Raw genomic sequence first — 17,663 nt, 5'->3', positions numbered from 1 at the left:
AGTGATGACTAAGTGTGCTCATGCTGCTGTCCAAGGCCATTTTCACTTCTCAATCTTGAGAACGATTTGCACCTTTTACCAAATTGATTCAAAGAGATCCTGCTTTTTACAGCTAACACGGACTCCCCTGTGTGGATACACATTCTTTATTTTCTTCCTCTGATCTACAGATGATCATTTAAATTGTCTTCATCATGTCGGCTGAGAGGTCTGGAAGCTGTGAGACCCAGAAGCAAGGAGCACACCTAAGCCCTATTTGCCATGAAAAGTAACAAGATCTCTTTAGAGCAATGGCTAAATCCAAGGCTGAGGCAAGGAAACACAAGATGTGTCTGGGCATCAGGAAGTGCTGCGAGCATGACGGGGACAGTCACAGGGCACAGGGACCAGCCTGAAGACCATCTGATCATCAAAATATGATAACAACAACCCACAGAAAAGAATACAAACCCATGAGTCCAGACATACATACACACAGACAGACAGAGAGAGAGAAGGAAAATCTCTTCCTCTAGGTAGAACTCCAGTTAATTAGCGACAAAATTAGAAAAATCACCTCTTGGTAACCACCATAGCAATAACCCAGGCAAGAATCATCACTGATCCGTGCTAAAACTAGCAAGTGAAAGTTTGATGAGAAAGCGGATGTTTACATAATTCCAAAGTAGCTCCCCTAAAATAGTGATTGATGACAGAGGGAAAAATAGGCACTTTATGCAAGTGCAGAGCATTTGCTCCACCAGGAGGGTGTCGGCGGCATCACGCGCTCCCCGCTGGGATGCCAGGCATGGGGTGGGGGGAAGCGCCCACGGGAGCACCAGCCCAGCAGCAGAAGCAGACTCTGGGAACAAGGAAACGTCAGACAGACCCAGGGCCAAGGGCAGGCTGCACAACTGGCCTGTGTGCTCTTGGGAAACGCCAAGGTCATGAAAGATGAGACAGGACAGAGGAGCTGCTCCAGACTCAGAGACTAAGGGGAAGGACAGTGAAACGCAACGCACAGTCGGCGTCCCTCTTAGAAGAAACGGTGCTACTAAGACCCCCTGCAAAACGCGGCTGAAGCCTGCAGCTGCATCAGCGACGAGGGTCTGATCGGGGTAATTATACTGTGGTTAGGAACGTTACCTTGCTTTCATGAAACACACACTGAAATATTTAGGGGTAAAAGGACATGATGCCTGCGACTTCCATCATCTGTTCTGAGTTCATCTAAACACACGCGCACAGAGTGTGAAAGACCAGATGTAAGCAAATGTGGTAAAATGTCAACTTGGGGGACTCCGGGTGAAGAGGACCTGAGAACTCTGTGCTATTTTTGCCATTTTTCTATAAGTGTGAAATTGTCAAAATAAAATGGTATTTTCGCAAATGGGTTTGGAAATAAAATGGTCAGGGCAGGAATGCAGTGCTGGTCAGCATCACTCTTACTGTGTCCTATGACAGGCTTGTCACCTGAGCAGGCCTGTAGTGGGCTAGAGAACTTTTACAATTGCTGGAGAGAAAGAAGACCCTTCTGGGAATTTTTCTTTGGCTTCTCTCAAATAATAATAATTGCTCCAAACACGTGCTACCCAGCCCGGCTGGTGTGGACTCTGGTGGCGCAGACACTGGTGGCAGGGACAGTGGAGGCGCGGACACTGGCTCCTTCCTGAGGATATCTGCCTCGCAGGCGCCAGAGGGCGCGCTCTCCCCAGGGACACAGCGGGTGCCAGGCCACATAGCTCTGCAATGCGTTGGCTGAACTTTTCAGGAAACTTGGATACCACACATACTTTTCCTTTCTTTGTGGGCAGGCAGGATGAGTCACGATTTTCTGGAGTCTGCTCAGCCCCAGGATTCAGACTTCATCAGCTGGCCTGATCTGGAAGATTCTGCTGCGGGCGAGTGAGCCCAGGACTGAGGGTGCTGGCGTTGGCTGGTCAAGGGCTAGGGCAAACCAGATAGTAATTCTGGATTATGGCAACATTTGGGGACAGAGGCAGGACACAGCCCTGAGGAAGGACTGGGCTTACATCTCCCCCTACTTCCCTGCCCACTGGTATCTGGCCTGTTCCCACAGTCTTCAAGGCTCTGCTTGGTCTCCCCGCCTTCCAGTGGCCACTCTGGTACTGGGAAGAAAGCTGAATGAGTGGCAACACTAGAGGGAGGGTGCCTGCCGACAGAGTCAGACCAGGGCCTGAGGGAGGGTGAACCGAGTGAGAGTTGCTGAGCTAGCTCAGCAGGGCGACGCCTGGCTGGAGCTGATGAGACCTGGAGCTGCTGTAGTAGGAGCATGCCCCTGCTCACCACCCCCTCCACGTCCTGGGAAGGCTTTCCTGTCAGTCCCCAAGATGATTCTTTTAGATGAGGCTTCTCAGCACAAGGGAGTGAGTACCCCCTTTATTTTAGGGGCACCTTCATCCTCTCTCTGCCTCTCTTCCCCTCACCCACTGGTCCTCCCTCCTCTCAGGCATCCCTCCTGTCACGCCATGGTGCGAGCAGGTCTCGGCCCTACCAACATCAATCAGCCCCAGCCACGCGGTCCAGTGTCCTGCTGGAAGAGGAAGAGCAGAGCTGGCCCTCTGGCCACACTCAGCACTCCCAGGACACCCATGACATGTGTGCCTCTGAGGATGAAGGACACTCAGGTTCCTTTGAACAGAAGAGCAGCCAGTGTCTCACTGTGAACCTCTCTGCCTTGGATGCACTCAAAGAGAAGGGCTCCTGGTCCTGCAAGGCTGGGGTGTGCCCCAGATGGATTTGCCTTGCGTCCTAGGCACCAGCTCCATTCGTGGCTCAGGCACACCAAGTGACTCAGTGGCACTGCCCGGGTATACTCATCTCACGTCCACTCCTTGCCCTCCCCTGCTATCCAGTAGGCAGGGACTGACCCCTGACCCCTGCTGCCACACACCCAGGCTCCCTTCCTGGGAGGGGCCCCTGGCTGGCGTCCCAGGCATAGCTGCAGCCCCTCTGGCTCTGTTCCTGCCAGACAGACCAACCGCGGCTCTGGTTCCAGCTCCCACCGGGCTCCCCACATGGCCCGCATCCCTCTCCCTCTGGGGGTGGGGGAGAATTTTTGTTACTAATCTCTGGGCTGCTTTCCAGACTCTTGTTTGGCATCTCAACTCTTCCCTCACCTTTATAACACAAATCACATGATTATAACCATGTAGTCTTTCTATAAAGTCCCATCAGCATTAAGCGCCTAAGAGGGGTCTGTCTGCTGGCAGGACGCTGACTGGCATGGCAAGTGCACGGCCATCCTCAGGAGAAGATTCGGAAGGTGTCAGCAACATGCAGGAGCCAGCCCGAAGGCAGCAGGACAGAAACAGCTCGAGTCTGATCCCAGCGCTTTGGGCCTGCAGGGCACTAGGTACAAAGGGCCCATTGATGCCCACCAGCCACCCCACCGCCTGGCGCTTGCTCTGTGGGGCAAGCTGGAGTGGGCGCTTCTCAGCCCCGGGAGGCCCTTGGCATGGAAACTGAAGACTTGGAGACTCTAAATTAAAGTCTTAAAAACTCAACTTCATTCCTCTCTACAAAGTACAAAACCTTTGGCATTTTATGAGAAAACAGAACTTTTATTTGAAAAATAAACTCAAATTGCTGGGATATAAAGGAAGAGCTGTCTGTGATCCAATGCTGACATGATGTGAAAGGGCCCGAAGTTTTACAAGTTAAATAAACTTCTCCAGAAAGCACATTCGAATTTTAAACAGCTCTCAGGACAGATCCTCTGAAAAAGATCCCTAGACCCCTGCAGAAGCAGCTAAAACCCCTGAGAGGGGCAAACCTGCTCCAGGGTGGGGCCGTCCAAGCTGGAATTCAAGTATCTAATTTAACTGCAAACAGAGATGTGTGCTTGGATGTTCAAAGTCCACACGACCTCAGTCCTGGCTGTGGGCTAACCTTGGAAACCGACGGAGCACCTCTGTTGTTGTTGCTGCCCAGGCCAGCACTTCTTCCAACAGCCGATTCTCTCTGCCCTGAGGACTCCCAAACCAGACTCATCTCCGGCATTCTACGCTCATCTAGGACCATCTATGGTTGTATTTTCCCAACTGCAATCCCTCTACCCTTCCCCTGTGGTGAAATCAAGGCTGTGGGCCAGGGGGAGCACACCACAAGAACAGAAAAGACAATGTTGTACATAGTGCCGGGTAAACACTGTTCCCTGAAAAATGGCTTAGTCGTATGCTTGCACCATATTGCAGCATCAAATATATTTCTCACTGTGGGCTGCAGTCACTGACATTCTCAAACTCTGCCCTAATGGAGCTCAGTGCTATAAATTTCCTTCACTTGATGGACATAAAAACCCTGGGTACCAGGTATATCCTCCACTGTTTGCTTTTTACTTGTGCTGCCAGATACTATGGTCATGACCTAGAGTAGCCTTTGGTGTAACCAGAGGAGGTGGCTGTTCAGGTCAGCAGATTTTACCTCTTTTTTTCTAGCAGGACAAAGATGATATACCATGCCCAGAGGGGCTAACTCTACCAATAAGCTTACTGGGTTTGAAATGCTGTCTACAGATGACAAGACACCAGTTCTTGCTCCATGAGGGGCGATCTGGTCAGAAGCTCACCTTGTGTCATTTCCCAAGAGCCACCACTGCATGACTGTGGGGGCCCTGGGAAGACAACCACTTCCCAAAAAGGATCTGTGCAGCTGGTCTGATACTAGAAATTCCTTCTCAGTTATACTCTGGACGTGTCAGTTACCCCTGGAGTGCGCCTTTAACTCCTCTAATGCCTGCCCTGGATACATCTGCTGAACCTGTGATCTGAGGGAAGAGGGAAAAGGCTGGAGCCGGGAGCTCACAGAGGGAGGGAGACAGACAGAGCAGGGAGATCCGAGGTCCCTGGAGATGAAGTGTTCTTCCCACGTGGGCCAACCATCTGTGTACCCCGAACCACCGATGGGTCCCGGGGAGTGAAGAGCCAAGAACTGTAAGAGCTTGGGGAATTAAGAGGCAAGTGCGTGAAAAGCTCAGTGGTGATTTTCAAAGAGACAAGAAGGCAGCACAGCTTATCACAAGAGAACGCAGGCTGCAGGCTGCCTAAAATAACTGCTACATTTCAGGGTCCTGGCAGATTGCTCAAGGCTGGCACAGTCTGGTAAGGCTTTCTGGAGAAGGTAGGATGGAAGGAAGTCTCCCAGGAGGCAGGAGACCATCGTGATTCATCTCTAGGTCTAGCGTGGCGACCCTTTTTCTGGCCCCCAGTCCCATCTCTGCCATCTCTTCCCTGCACAGCTGCCTCTGAAGTGCAAGTCACTCCCTTGGTCAACCCCGATGGCTTCCTGCATCCCTCCATTGAAACCCGGGCTCCTGACCCCACCTGCAAGGCCCTGCCCTCAGGCTGCCAGGTGCTCCCTGACAACTGCCTTAGGACATCTGCCCTGATCTGCCCATGTGCCTTGCTGCCAGAGATGACCCCGGCCCCTCTCTGCCCAGGTCTCGGTTTCAGAAGCCTTTGCTGACATCCCACATAAGCGGCACGCCAATGATGCTCATCCTTTTCCCTGGTTGCACTTGGTACCATACAACACTTTCCTACCCACAGTACCTCTCTCTCTCTTGCCTATCCCTAGAATGTTGAACCCACAAGGATGGGGACTAGCTTATTCACTGCTGACCCCCAGTGCCTAGCACTTGGTGAAGCAGGGGCCAAGTAAATGTCTTCAGGGCTCGATGACTGCCCTGTCCAAGGCCTGGTCAGCTCTGAGTGCCCCCTGTTTACTCTGTAGCATCAGCTGTCCCCTGCCACGGAGGTACATTTGAAGTTCAACTCCCAGAATGGTCCCTGCTTCCTTCCCCCAGGCAAGGCTACCCTGCGGGCCAGAGGAGGCTCAGTGTGTGGGGCTGTGTCACCCCCTAGTGGTCACTCAGCCACATGGCCAGAAAAAGGCCCAGGGATTCTCTGCTGATCCCAGGACCTCTGGAACCCTGACCTAATGTCCCACCCACATTTTCCTATAGGTGAAATCAGATGTAACCAAACATTCAGCAAATAAAGGTGAGAAGGGGCACATACTAAGGCTACCTCGTATTGAATGTGGAAGAGATTTACTATTTACTTTCTTCCTTGTAGTAGGCTCCAGGCTGACTGGCTGTCCCAAGATGCTGAATCCGGGGGAGGCCAACCAGCCTCCAGACAGCCTCTCAGGGCATCTTAGACCATGAGGGGACTCAGCAAAAACTTCAAGCTGGGAGGGGCAATGCCAAGGGAACATGGACAAAATGTGAATTTACAGAAAGCAGAGCTCAGACCCCAGCTTAGATCTGGTCAAGAGCTTGCCCAAATAAGCTTGCTTGCTGACTTTCTTCCCTGGGGCAGAGAGAAGCCGGGACAGCCACGTGTGACGAGCCTTTTGCTAATGTACACTGAGTGTGTCCGCTGCCTCCAGGCCTCTCACAGCTCTCCCGGGCTCTGTTATCGTTTCCTCCTTAGAGCAGACATCCTGCACCCTCTCCCCAAAACAGCACCACAGCCACCTGTGCACCAGCTTCCTTTCCCTTCCCGCCCAGGGGCAGGTGACGTTGGTCTGAGCTCCTGCCCTCTATCTGGAAGGTTCCAGATCAGCACTTCCACCTTTGTTTGAAGGCCATCTGGCTGAAGAGTGGACCTTGTCCATCGCATACGGGAGGAGACCACCCGCCCCAGCATGACCCTCCTCTTAACTAACTGCATCTTTAACATATGGGGTCACATTGAGAGGTTCTGGGGATTCAGGTTCCAACATACGGATGCTGGAGGGACAGAACTCAGCCCGGGCATGACACAGGCCTTCCTGCAAGAATCAGCTCTGTCTTGTCTTCTCAGCAAACCATCAGTGTTCTGAATCAAGAACACAGGCGTTACATACGTGTAGAGAAGGTGGAGAGGGCTGAGGTCGCTGTGGGCCAGACTGGCCAGAAAAGGCGACCTGAGAGGAGACGCTGGCCAGGTCTGGAAGGATGGATGGGAGGAAGCCGTCCTTGCAGAGCACACCCCACTGTCATCTGTGGGCAGTGAAGGTGGGCTCCTTTGACCTCTTGGGAGAAGTGATCTCCTGTGCCCCTTCCCACAGTCACCTGAGCTACTGGCCCTGTGGAGTTGTTCTGTCTCAGAACTATAGCGGCCTGAACACGCTGCCTTTACTGTCCCACATCACTTACCCAGAATCTTTCCTTCCTTGTCCTTTGTCTTCTGACTGTTTTAAATGAGGTGATCATCTCTCTTGTCACCATGTACAAAATGTGGGGGGAAACTGCTTGGGCCTCACTTCCTACCTCCATACCACCCTCCCAATCTCCCACTCACTCTTATTTACTCCAAAATTTCCCCTTTTAACAGGTCTTCCTGCAGCCCCTCACCCCCATCCCTGTTAGGGGACAGGGATTTTGATAAACGCTCTTCATTGCCAGAAGTGAGTGGGACCAACACAGGCTTCAGTCTGCAGCCACTTCCCCTGTCCCCGGCAGGGCTAGGGGAGAAGTGACTATATCCTTTCAGAAGACGTTGCTGTGGGCTGGGTATCCTTTCTGGTGCTCCATTATTTTATTCACACAGAAAAAGGAGATGGAGTCGTCTGAAACTGTGCTCACTGTAGCTCCTGGAGGTGCTCGGATGCTCCCGTGGGCTGTACACACAACAGATGCTCAGGACCGTGATGGACAGACGGCCTGCCAGCACAGGGTCCCGTCCTTGGCATCAAGTTGGTGGGTCAGGAATGCCAGGGTCATGTAGGAATTAAGTCCAGTGATTAGGCCAGGGCTAGCTAGGGAATTGGGCAAGATAACCAACGTATACCTGGCACTGTTGGATAGATTTTTAGAATAGACAATTTCATTTAATCCTCACAGTAACTGTGATAGGTTGATTGTGTCCCCCTAAAAGTGTTATGTCCAAGTCCTACCCACCCTCAGAATGTGACCTCATTTGGAAATAGGGTCACTGAAGATGTAATTATTTAAGCTGAGGTCATTAAGATGGGCCCCTAGTCCAGTACGACTGATGACCTCATTTGGAAATAGGGTCACAATGTAATTATTTAAGATGAGGTCATTAAGGTGGGCCCCTAGTCCAGTACGACTGATGTCCTCAAAAGAAGGCCACATGGAGGCAGAGAGATGACGAGGGGGGTAGAGACTGGGGCACTGGGAGCTGGAGACAAGGAAGGGCTCCCCTAGAGGGAGAGCCCTGCCCATACCTTGGCTGGGGACTCCCAGCCGCCAGAGCTGAGGGAACTGTGTTACTTTGCTCCCCTGTGGCCCTTTGTAAAGGTCCACCATGTGTCCTCTGGCTCATGGGCAAGGACAAAGAAGACCAAAGCAATGATGTGACCAGGAAGCTCAAGTGCCAGGCTCCACCCACACACTGGCCCTTCCCACATTCAACAGTCAGTCATGTGTGAGCCAAAGGAAGGGGGCTGCAAGCTGCTCTCTCTCATGGCCAACTTTCTGCCGCTGGGGTCCCCCCTGGGCCCATGAGTTACCCTCCGTGGTGAGGCCTAGGTCTCGGCTTGGGGTGGCCTTGCTGGCCAGAAGGCAAATGCAGGACAGGGAGCCCACAGGGCAGGAGGGCTGGCTGCACATGTAAATGCCTCACAGGGCATGGCTGAGGAGCTGCCATGGAAGGAAGGAAGCTGGGAAGGCTGGGTGTGCTTCCAGAAACCAGCCTCTCCTTCCCAGATGTCAGGACTGTCAGGACTTGGCATCTGTTGGGTGCTTTACATGTGATTCTCTTCCAAATCGGGTCTCAGGTGATTGTGGGGACAGGTGAGTCAGCATGGCTGCAGCCCAAGTGCTCATTAACATGTCTACAGACTCCCCAGAGGAGACGCCTGCCAGGAGTCGGGGGACACTGAGGCTCCTGCCCAGGGCGGAGCAGAGCTGAGGGCCCTTCTGCGTGTCTGTGCAGAGACCCTGATGACCACGAACTGCCTCTGACACAAACCTATTTAGAGAAAAAAGCAAATGGTCCTTGATTTTCCTAAGAGTCTTTGGCTAAAAAGAGCCTGGGTGAAATGTGTTAGCAAGGCCAATGTTCAGTTAGCAACGTGCCACGAAGGCCAGGCCAGTTAAAAATACTCAAATACTTATGCACCAACTGTCCCTCCTGGGATGTCTGACACCCTGCTACCCAGCACAGAGTTACCAAACAGGAAACCCCTGGGCAGGAGGGTTAGACACTTGGCCTTCCTGGCTGTTGAAAGTTTTCACTGCCATCCCAAGTTAAAGAGTCATGAGGGAAAGGGACAGAACCTTCATGAGCACCAGTGCCTCAGTGCTGCACTGGTCACGACTTCTCCACACCTTAAACACAGCACCAGTCAACACTGACGAGGCTGGTCTGAGATGGGCAGTGTCCTCCCATCCTCCTGGCTCCAGCTTTTCTGTTGCAACACACTTTGCTCATTGGGACTCAAAGGGAAGAAAAAAGGAAGAAGGGCCCAAGATGAAAAAACACTCCCTACTGTGCTCTGCTCTACACTAGGATGCACTATGGTTCTGAATGCAGTTCTCAAAAAGGACTTTTGAAGACATGAGGAATCCCTGGCCCTTGTTAGGGAAGAATGAATTGTCCAGACTACACATACAGACTTCCTGGTTTCAGGACTAGTTTCCTCCTTGGCTTCTGGTGTAAGCTTGTTCCTCCTCTGCCTACCAACCCCAGGAGAGTTCACCAACTTGATGCCAAGGATGGGACCCAGGGCCCGCAGGCTGTCTGTCCATCACGGTCCTGAGCATCTGTTGTGTGTACAGCCCGCGAGGGCATGTGAGCACCTCCAGGAGCTATGGTGAGCACAGTTTCAGACGACTCCATCTCCTTTTTCTGTGTGAATGAAATAATGGACCTGGAGTGCCCGCGTACTCTGACCTTCATGACAGCTCTGCGTGGGGTACGCTCCCCTCACTGTGGACAGCATGACTCGCTATGTCTCGCCAATGACTGCAGAGGAGGCAGCTTCCCATAGCACTTCACTGCATTTAGGAGAAATGAGAAACTGACCCAGGCAGAAGGGGCTAGAAAGAGAAGCCTCAGTCAAACAAAGAGAAGACAAGCAAAAGGAAACACCCAAGGGAATAGCTCGGGAAACGTGGCTGCAGTGGGTGCTGTGGCCAGGGACTGTGCTGGCTTGGACAGTGTCCCCCAGAACCTCAGAATGTGAGCTTATTTGGGAACAGAGTCATTGCAAACATAATTACTTAAGGTGAGGTCACACCAGAGTAGGGCGGGCACTTCATCTCATTTGACTGGTGTCCTTTTAAGAAAAGGAAGGAAACACAAGCAGAGGAGAAGGATGCATGACACTAAAGGCATAGCTTGAAGTTACGTGTCTACAAGCTGAAGAACACAGGTTTGTGGGCAACCCCAGAAGCCGGGAGTGGCCTACACACCCTTCCTTGGTGCCTTCGGAAGGAGCACGCCCCTCTGATACCTTATTTCACACTTACAGCCTCCAGGCTTGTGAGAATATAAACATCGGTTGCTGAAGCCATCCAACTTAGGGTACTTTGTAGGGCAGCTCTAGGAAACTGGTCCGTGATGAGGCTGCAGGTGTGTGGGGCAGGGGGAAGGTTTAACCTTGAAATTTGTGGCAAACAGGTCAGACCACTATAACACCTGGGGATGCTGGGCTGATGTGGCCAAGATTGTACCCCCATCCTACAAGGTGGGCACCTCTCCTGCTGGCCCCAGAGTGTGCACAGCCACTGCTGTGACCATGGCGGCCAAGTTGGGGTATGCTGGGAAGAGTAAGGGTACTCAGGATTTCTGGGGAGTTTGTGGAGTGACTCATGAACAGCATGAGTGTTGGAGACAAGTTGGGTTTCAAGACATTGATCTCAAGCTGTAGGGGTGTCTGTCAGCATGGGAAGGGCTCTCCACTAAGCACTGCAGAACTGAGGGGACCGTTTCAACCCTGGGTGCATGTCTTGTGTGGACCATTTTCTAATGCAACCACAGGCTCCTTAGCATAAGATTTGAGCAGTACTGTGGGCCACCAATCCATGCGTTTACTATTGTGAAAATTGAGCCAAGGCATGATCAAATCACCTGCCCAATAGGTGGTTCACAAAAATACCTGCTGTCCTCTGTTCCTTACCGCAGGCTCTAAGATCTGATTTCTACTACTGTAAAAGAAGAGAAAATAATCTGATCACACTCATGATTTCTTTTCCTGATCTTCATTCCAGCTATGTCATTCCTTATATTTTTCTTCAAGCTAAAATCACTATTTCTACTTTACATTTTTGGTATACAAAAAGGAAAATTTATACCGTTACTATCAGCAAAGGGTTTCTTGTCTCTGCAAAGAAGATGCAGTGATGCTCTCAGCATCCCTGCATCCCAGCTGCCTGCATTTCTGCCTTAGGAAAAAGAGGCCCCCAGCTCACTGAGCTCCAGGACCACACCCAAGGTTTAGGGAGAGGTCTGTGCAGTCCTTCACTGAAGGGGCAGCAGCGTTAGGTTTCTGGTGGCTGGGGACATATATGCATCTGGGACATGGGCTGGGAGGATAGTGTATAGAGCAACGAGGCCTTTGGGAGCTTCAGGCACCAAGGTCTAGCCGGTCCAGCTGCAGCAGCCCAGGTAGATGTAGGCAAAGCCAGCCAGGTCTGAGACTGAGCTCCCTCATCACCACACTCCCTTCTGCTCGGCCTCCAGGGTTTCAGGAGTGCTGTCAGCCTCAGACCTGCATCCTGTCCTGCCCTGAACCTCTACATTCGGCTCCTTCTCCCTGACCACCACTCCCCACCACCAGCCAGCCCTGAGCCTGGTGCTAGGAGCTGCTCCGGGTGTTCTTGGTGGCTCTGACTTCTCCCTTCTGTTCAAGCAGCAACTACCTCTGCTCTGTATCACGCAGCTACCCCAAAGCTCAGGGCTGGGTGCTTAACATGTTTTCAAGACAAATTCATTTTTAGTTACCAATAAATGAATACTGCCTCAGAAAGTTGGAATGTCTCAGATGAAAGAAAGTTTCTCTTCAGCCCACTTATCCAGCCCTAATCCTGCACTCAGAGGCCGCTGCAGTCTGACAAATGTCCTTTTGTAAAAATAAAAGAGGGAGAGGGGTGTGTGTGAGTGCCCACATCATACATGCTTGCACACACACGCACAGACACACACATACGCATGCAGGATACATACGTGTTCAGTTACAGGCACCTGCTTCCCTCCCTGTAAGTGGTTCCCTCTAGACCCTTCCAGCTCCAATTGTCTGTCAGTCTGCAAGGCTGTCAGGGACTGAAAGATAACAGCTGAAAAACAGTGAACATCTAAAAATCATAAGTAACATCTAAGACAATGAAAAGAAGTACTTCAGGAAGCTGACATGATTTCAGAGATCTTTCTGGGGCTCAGTTTCTAAAGGAATAGCTCCTGTCCAGAGCAGGCAGCCCCAAACACAGAGGAAGATGGTGAATGAAGCCTGCTCCAGGCTGCCCTGGGCCGTGGGCAGGGTCTCTCCCATCTCCCAGCTTGCAAGGGCCCTCCTCCCTCCCCTTTCCTCCTCTTCTCTCCTCCCCTCTTCTGCCCTCCTCCCCTCCCTTCTTCTCCTCCCCTCTCTCTCCTAACCTGGACTCTGCACCCTGCTTACAGGAGGAAGATGGCTCCTACCACGACTCAGCCTCTCCCATCTGGAGCCAGCTCACAAGCTCCTCCTGTGCCTGCTTCAGACACCCATCCCATCCTCACTCAGAAAGGCTGCCCCATCCTAACTAGGTTCAGTCCTCATCACTGCAACGCCCTCAATCCTCTCCAAAGCCTCTGTTTGCCCCTTACTGGGGGCTCTGGAAGGTAGAAATCCCACCTTTTAAACACCAAGTCCAGCACATTTGATTTTCCCAATGTCACAATTTTCCAACCAGGCAAGCGGTGGGACATGTCCTCATCCCCACAGACAGAAGCCTCGTGCCTCTCTGCATAGAGGCACGCCTGATTTCCTTTCCCTGTACACGTGCTCGGAGCCCTAGTCTCTAGACGGCACTTACATGGGGGATGAGGAGAAGAAAGGCTCATCTTAAGGTTAAAGCACTAACCGGAAAGTGTGACATCCTGCAGCCTCATAGAGTGTCTAGTGAATGGTTAGCTTCAGTGCCGCCCTGCCTAGCATAAGCATCCTTGATTGCTTTCTATACAAAAAAGAAACACAGAATCTCCCTGAGTAACAAACCTTCTCTGTCCACTCAGGGACTATAACACACCAGCCCTCCTGGAGGAAGAACAGAGGCACAGACCTGGCTTCCTGTCCCAAGCAGGCTCAGGAGCTCAGGAGTGGGAGACCCACTTGCACTCTGCTGGACTTCCTGGAGGAAACATGTCTGAGTCCACGGTGAGCCTCCCTGAGGGTATCCACAGATTACAAAGCCACATGGCAATATCAGAATTAATTGAGTGGTTAATTTGGTCCTGTGGGCACAGGCGCAGAGAGGGAGACAGCTCAGCAGGGTGGGGACTGTTGACCACTCCTGGGGACTGTTTGGCCTAGTGGGAGTTTCTTGTGCTCAAACTCTCAAATGTGGGCACAATGTCCAAGGCTGGTCCAGTAGAGTGGCTGGAGCCCCTGCCTGGGCATCTCTGGTTTCCAAATCAACAGCAGATCCCAGCTGCTCAGTTATTAAATTCCTGAGGGTCCCAGAACCTCTGCCACCACTGTGGTCAGGAACGGGTCTGTAGGGATAATTTTTGGCTGCTTATGACAGCCCCCTCGAGCCCAGTGCCTCCCTGGGGAGGGAGGGGTGCTAGAATCAGACTGCCTGGCTTGTCCTGCTCCCGGGCACCCACCCGCAGCTCTCCCAGACCTCCTGCATCTTCCTTTCTGCTTCTGGAGATGTCTTTGATCCCAACAGGCTGACCAGCCATACCACAAGTCCTCCACATCTGGCCTGGTGGTCTGAGTTGTAAACCTTGACCTTCCTGCACAACCTAAGTATTGGGTTGCATAGTGTCCCCTCAAATTAATGGTTTTCCCAGAACCTTAGAATATGACCATTTTTGGAAGTAGGATTGTTGCGAATGTAATTAAGTTAAGATGAGGTCGCACTGGAGTCTGAAGGTCCTTACACAACCTCCTAGCAAGAAGAGACACACAAGGGAGAACACGTGTGACGGTGGAGGCAGAGATTTGAGTGACACGTCTACAAGCTGGGGAACACCAGGGATGCTGCTGGCGCCCAGAGTTGGGAGAGGGGCCTGGAGCAGGTCCTCCCTAGAGTTCAGTCGGACGCGGTCCTGCCCATGCCTTGCTCTTGCACCTTTGGCCTACAGAAGTGTGAGAGAATAAACTTCCATTGTTTTAAGCCACTCGGTTTGAGATAGGAATTGAATACAACCAGCACGGGCATGACGCCACCTGTTGGCAATGAGCCACCCCCACATGGGTCTGCACTGCCACCCCCTCCACTTAGCCAGTACATGACGAAAACTTTGAGAATTTCAGGATGCTATCAAGAAACCTGGGACGTTCCCTAGAACACTATGACACCAGTGCTAGAGCGTTCTGCTCCCTCCTGGGCTTTATGGATTTGGTCCTCACTGACTTTCCCCAGTAATGGAAACGTCTGTGAGAGGACCACTTAGTCACAGCTGCAAAGCCTTGGTCACGTGCCACTGTGTATTTGCAGTTAAGGGCCCATGTAGGCCGAGGAGCAGTCATGGTTTTAGGGGGACTAGAAACAATACCCCCATACACACAAAAGTAAAGAAATGAAGAGAATCCCTCCCCTTCCTTTCTTATACTCAGGAAGACTGAGCTTCACTCTGCCCACCTGGCCTCACAGATCAAACGCTGCTCTCTCTGCCTGCAGGCCTCTGAGAGCAGATACGACCTGGAGAAAGAAACCCTCACTACCCCGACCTCTGATGCTCAAGGGCTCGTCTGGTTCCCAAATCACTGTCTTCCTTAATGCAAATGCTCCAAGTCAGTAGGAAGAACTGAGAGCAGAGAGGCAGGGAAAGAAAAATAAATTCACCCGCTCTACAGTTTGCCTTGTGTTTCACGTTATGATCAGCGGCGCTCACCTGAGGAACGCTTGTCCTCAGATCACAAACACAAGCCTAAGAGACTCTCTCTTAGACACACACATTCATTTCCCCCATTTCTCCAGCAAACCCAACCTGGCTTCCATTTCCTATTGCCCAGAGCCCAAAACAGAAAAAGCTGAGATTTAGGTTTGACTGCACCAGAAGCAGGCCAAGTCAAGCCTTCAAATGCCAAACCACAGTGAGTGGGGAGGAACCCGGAGACCAAGCAGTCTGATCCTCTGCCCCTGGGATGGGCCTATCCATAGCTCCATTGCTACAGGTTTGCAGAGAAGGCTGGAGGCAAAAGTATCACTTGGTTTCCTGACAAATCATACTGTGGGCATCAGGATGTTCACAGTTAACCCCACGGACCAGGCTGCAGCAGAAGGGTTAGGCTCTGATGGATCGGTTGGGAAGACAGTGATGGGTGGAAACTGACACTGTTCTGGAAGATGATTTTTTGAGAGGAGAAGGGGCAGAAACAGACCTGGGCACTCAGCACCATGTCACCCGCAGCCACCCGGCAGCCGAGTGGCACCCACCTGAAACAATAGCATCAATGTCTTACTTTTTCTGGAGCGAGAGAAAAACCTGATGCCGCCGGGAGAGGTAGAGGGGTTGGAGTTGGGTGAAGACTCTTTGGAGGAGGAGCGGAAGATCCCGCTAAAGCTCATGCGGCGCGGAGAGCGCGGCGGAGACTCCTGGTAGGAGAATGGGAACACAGTTTTGGGAGAGCCAGGGCTGGTCTTGGGCCTCACAGGAGCAGACACAGGGCTGGAGGGCCGGGCCTGGGGGCCTCTGGAGAAGAGCCCTTTGGAGGGGCTTCCCGAGCTGATGGGGCTGTCCACCTGCAGAAAGACAGACAAGCAGATGGGTCACTCCAGCACACTTTGGACACTCTGACCTCCACCCTGCACTGGGGCCTACCATCATTATCCCTCTCACCAGGCTGACCCTCCACAGCTCCCTGCCCAAGAAATAGCCTTAAGCTGCCACACAGGTGGCCACCGAGCAGTCTGGAGACACTTGCCCCAAGAAGGGCCCACCACAAGCTGGTTAGCACCATATCCTGGAGGCCCACTGGCCACGCTGTCCCACTCTCTAAAGGAGCTTCTTAGAGGCAAAGGGGAGGACAGGAAGAAGGCAGTGGCAAAGACTCGAAACAGACGGCCTTCTCCTTAACCTGCAGGCGGCTCTGCCTCCTGGCCTACACCTGTTAAGACCTCAGGTTTATCCTCCTCATGGTCTGACCAGCCGGGAACATGGTGCTCTTGCCCACCTCAAGGGAGAAAGCAGAAATCCCTATAAACCAGAACAGACAGTGCCTAGGGCTCCATCCTGGGGGAGATGGGGAATTTCCAGCCCCAACCTGCCTTGGCAGCTGAATGACAGAGGTGAGGAAGTTAAGTTAATGAAGCCTCAAACCTCTGAGACACTTCATGCATGACTTAAAATCAAAGTTACAGCTTGAAAAATTATCAGACCCCATACCTAAGGGAAAAGGCATAGGACACATAGACTCTGAGAAATACCAGTGTGCCTAGGAGCCTGTGACTCTGCCGTGTGGGTGAGGCTCACTCGGCCTGCAGGCTGGGGTGGCCCAGGCATGTCACTTAGTGTCGCTAAGCCTCAATTTCCCCATCTGTAAAATGAGGACAGAACTTTCGCCTCGTGGGGCTATCTGAATGTCACGTGATGTGCACGGACCAGGGTACAGGACCTAAAGCACAGTGATCTCACCAGGCATGGCTCACTGTGGCCGCCTTCCCACTGGGAACTTGCAACACCGCAGCCAAAGGACCTTGGAGCTACCTGGTTCCGCAGCAAGAAGGGAAAAGAACTTGTACACGGGGCTCGTGCTGACAGGAATGAGAGGAAACCCTGGACACGCCATGCAGTGGTGCCCAGAGCTGTGCTGAGAAGGGGTCCTGGCACATACTCCATGTCCAGTTCTGTTGGGTCCACTTTGGGGAGGCTGCTGGGGGAAGTTCTTCCAGCACTAGAGGGCGCCCCAAACCCTGAGCTTGCACACGCTAAAAGGTAGGACGCCTTTGGGGACGCCACCTTCAGTGACCAGAGACTGCTTGCCACAGAGCCCAACGTCCCCCACAGAGTCTCCAACTAAAGATACAGCACTGCCACATAGGGCTGCAGGGATGGCTCTGCCTTGTGCCAATCCCTTGGCTGAGTGGGCTTCCCAGGCAAAGGGCTCCGTGTGCCACCAGGAACACGTGACTCAAGTTCTCTTCACTGTAGGGAAGTTCAAGTTCTCTCTTTTTTTTTTATGACCACTTCAAACAAAAAGCCTGTAGATTGTCTGTAGAGTATTCAGTTTAGCCACTCTCTCTCCCACCCATAGGACTCAAAGTAAGTCCAGAGAATAAACTGAAAAACAAGAGGCTCATCCAGTGGTGGTCATGTTTGGGGGTATGGGGTGGGAACAGCAGGCACAGGGAATAGATGATGGCCCCATAGCAAGGTGTTATGACCAGCAAGAACTCTGGATGGAGGCTGGAGCTTGCATCCCAGCTCTGTTTCCAGTGGTGGGATGAAGGGAGCCACCTGGGATGTGTGAAACAAAAAGAGGGGGAGATGCCATGTGGGAGGAGGAGAGGCCATGTGGGAGGGGGAGACCATGTGGGAGGGGGAGGCCATGTGGGAGGGGGA

General features: G+C 52.4%; 1 protein-coding gene across 4 annotated transcripts in view; it reads right to left on the bottom strand.

Annotated features, from left to right (window-relative positions):
• PRKAG2 (protein kinase AMP-activated non-catalytic subunit gamma 2) overlaps positions 1-17,663 on the bottom strand; it is a 269,309-nt gene that overhangs the window by 156,140 nt on the left and 95,506 nt on the right. For all 4 annotated transcript variants that reach the window (XM_012806513.2, XM_023514443.1, XM_023514444.1 and 1 more), the window contains exon 3: positions 15,565-15,844. In XM_012806513.2, coding sequence (XP_012661967.1) covers positions 15,565-15,844 — 280 coding nt within the window. The remainder of the gene's footprint in view (positions 1-15,564; positions 15,845-17,663) is intronic.

The sequence above is a fragment of the Otolemur garnettii genome, unplaced genomic scaffold, assembly GCF_000181295.1.
Source record: "Otolemur garnettii isolate 467f Iridium unplaced genomic scaffold, OtoGar3 scaffold00053, whole genome shotgun sequence".
NCBI classification, from domain to species: Eukaryota; Metazoa; Chordata; class Mammalia; order Primates; family Galagidae; genus Otolemur; species Otolemur garnettii.
This window is presented reverse-complemented; position numbering and strand designations above follow the sequence as displayed.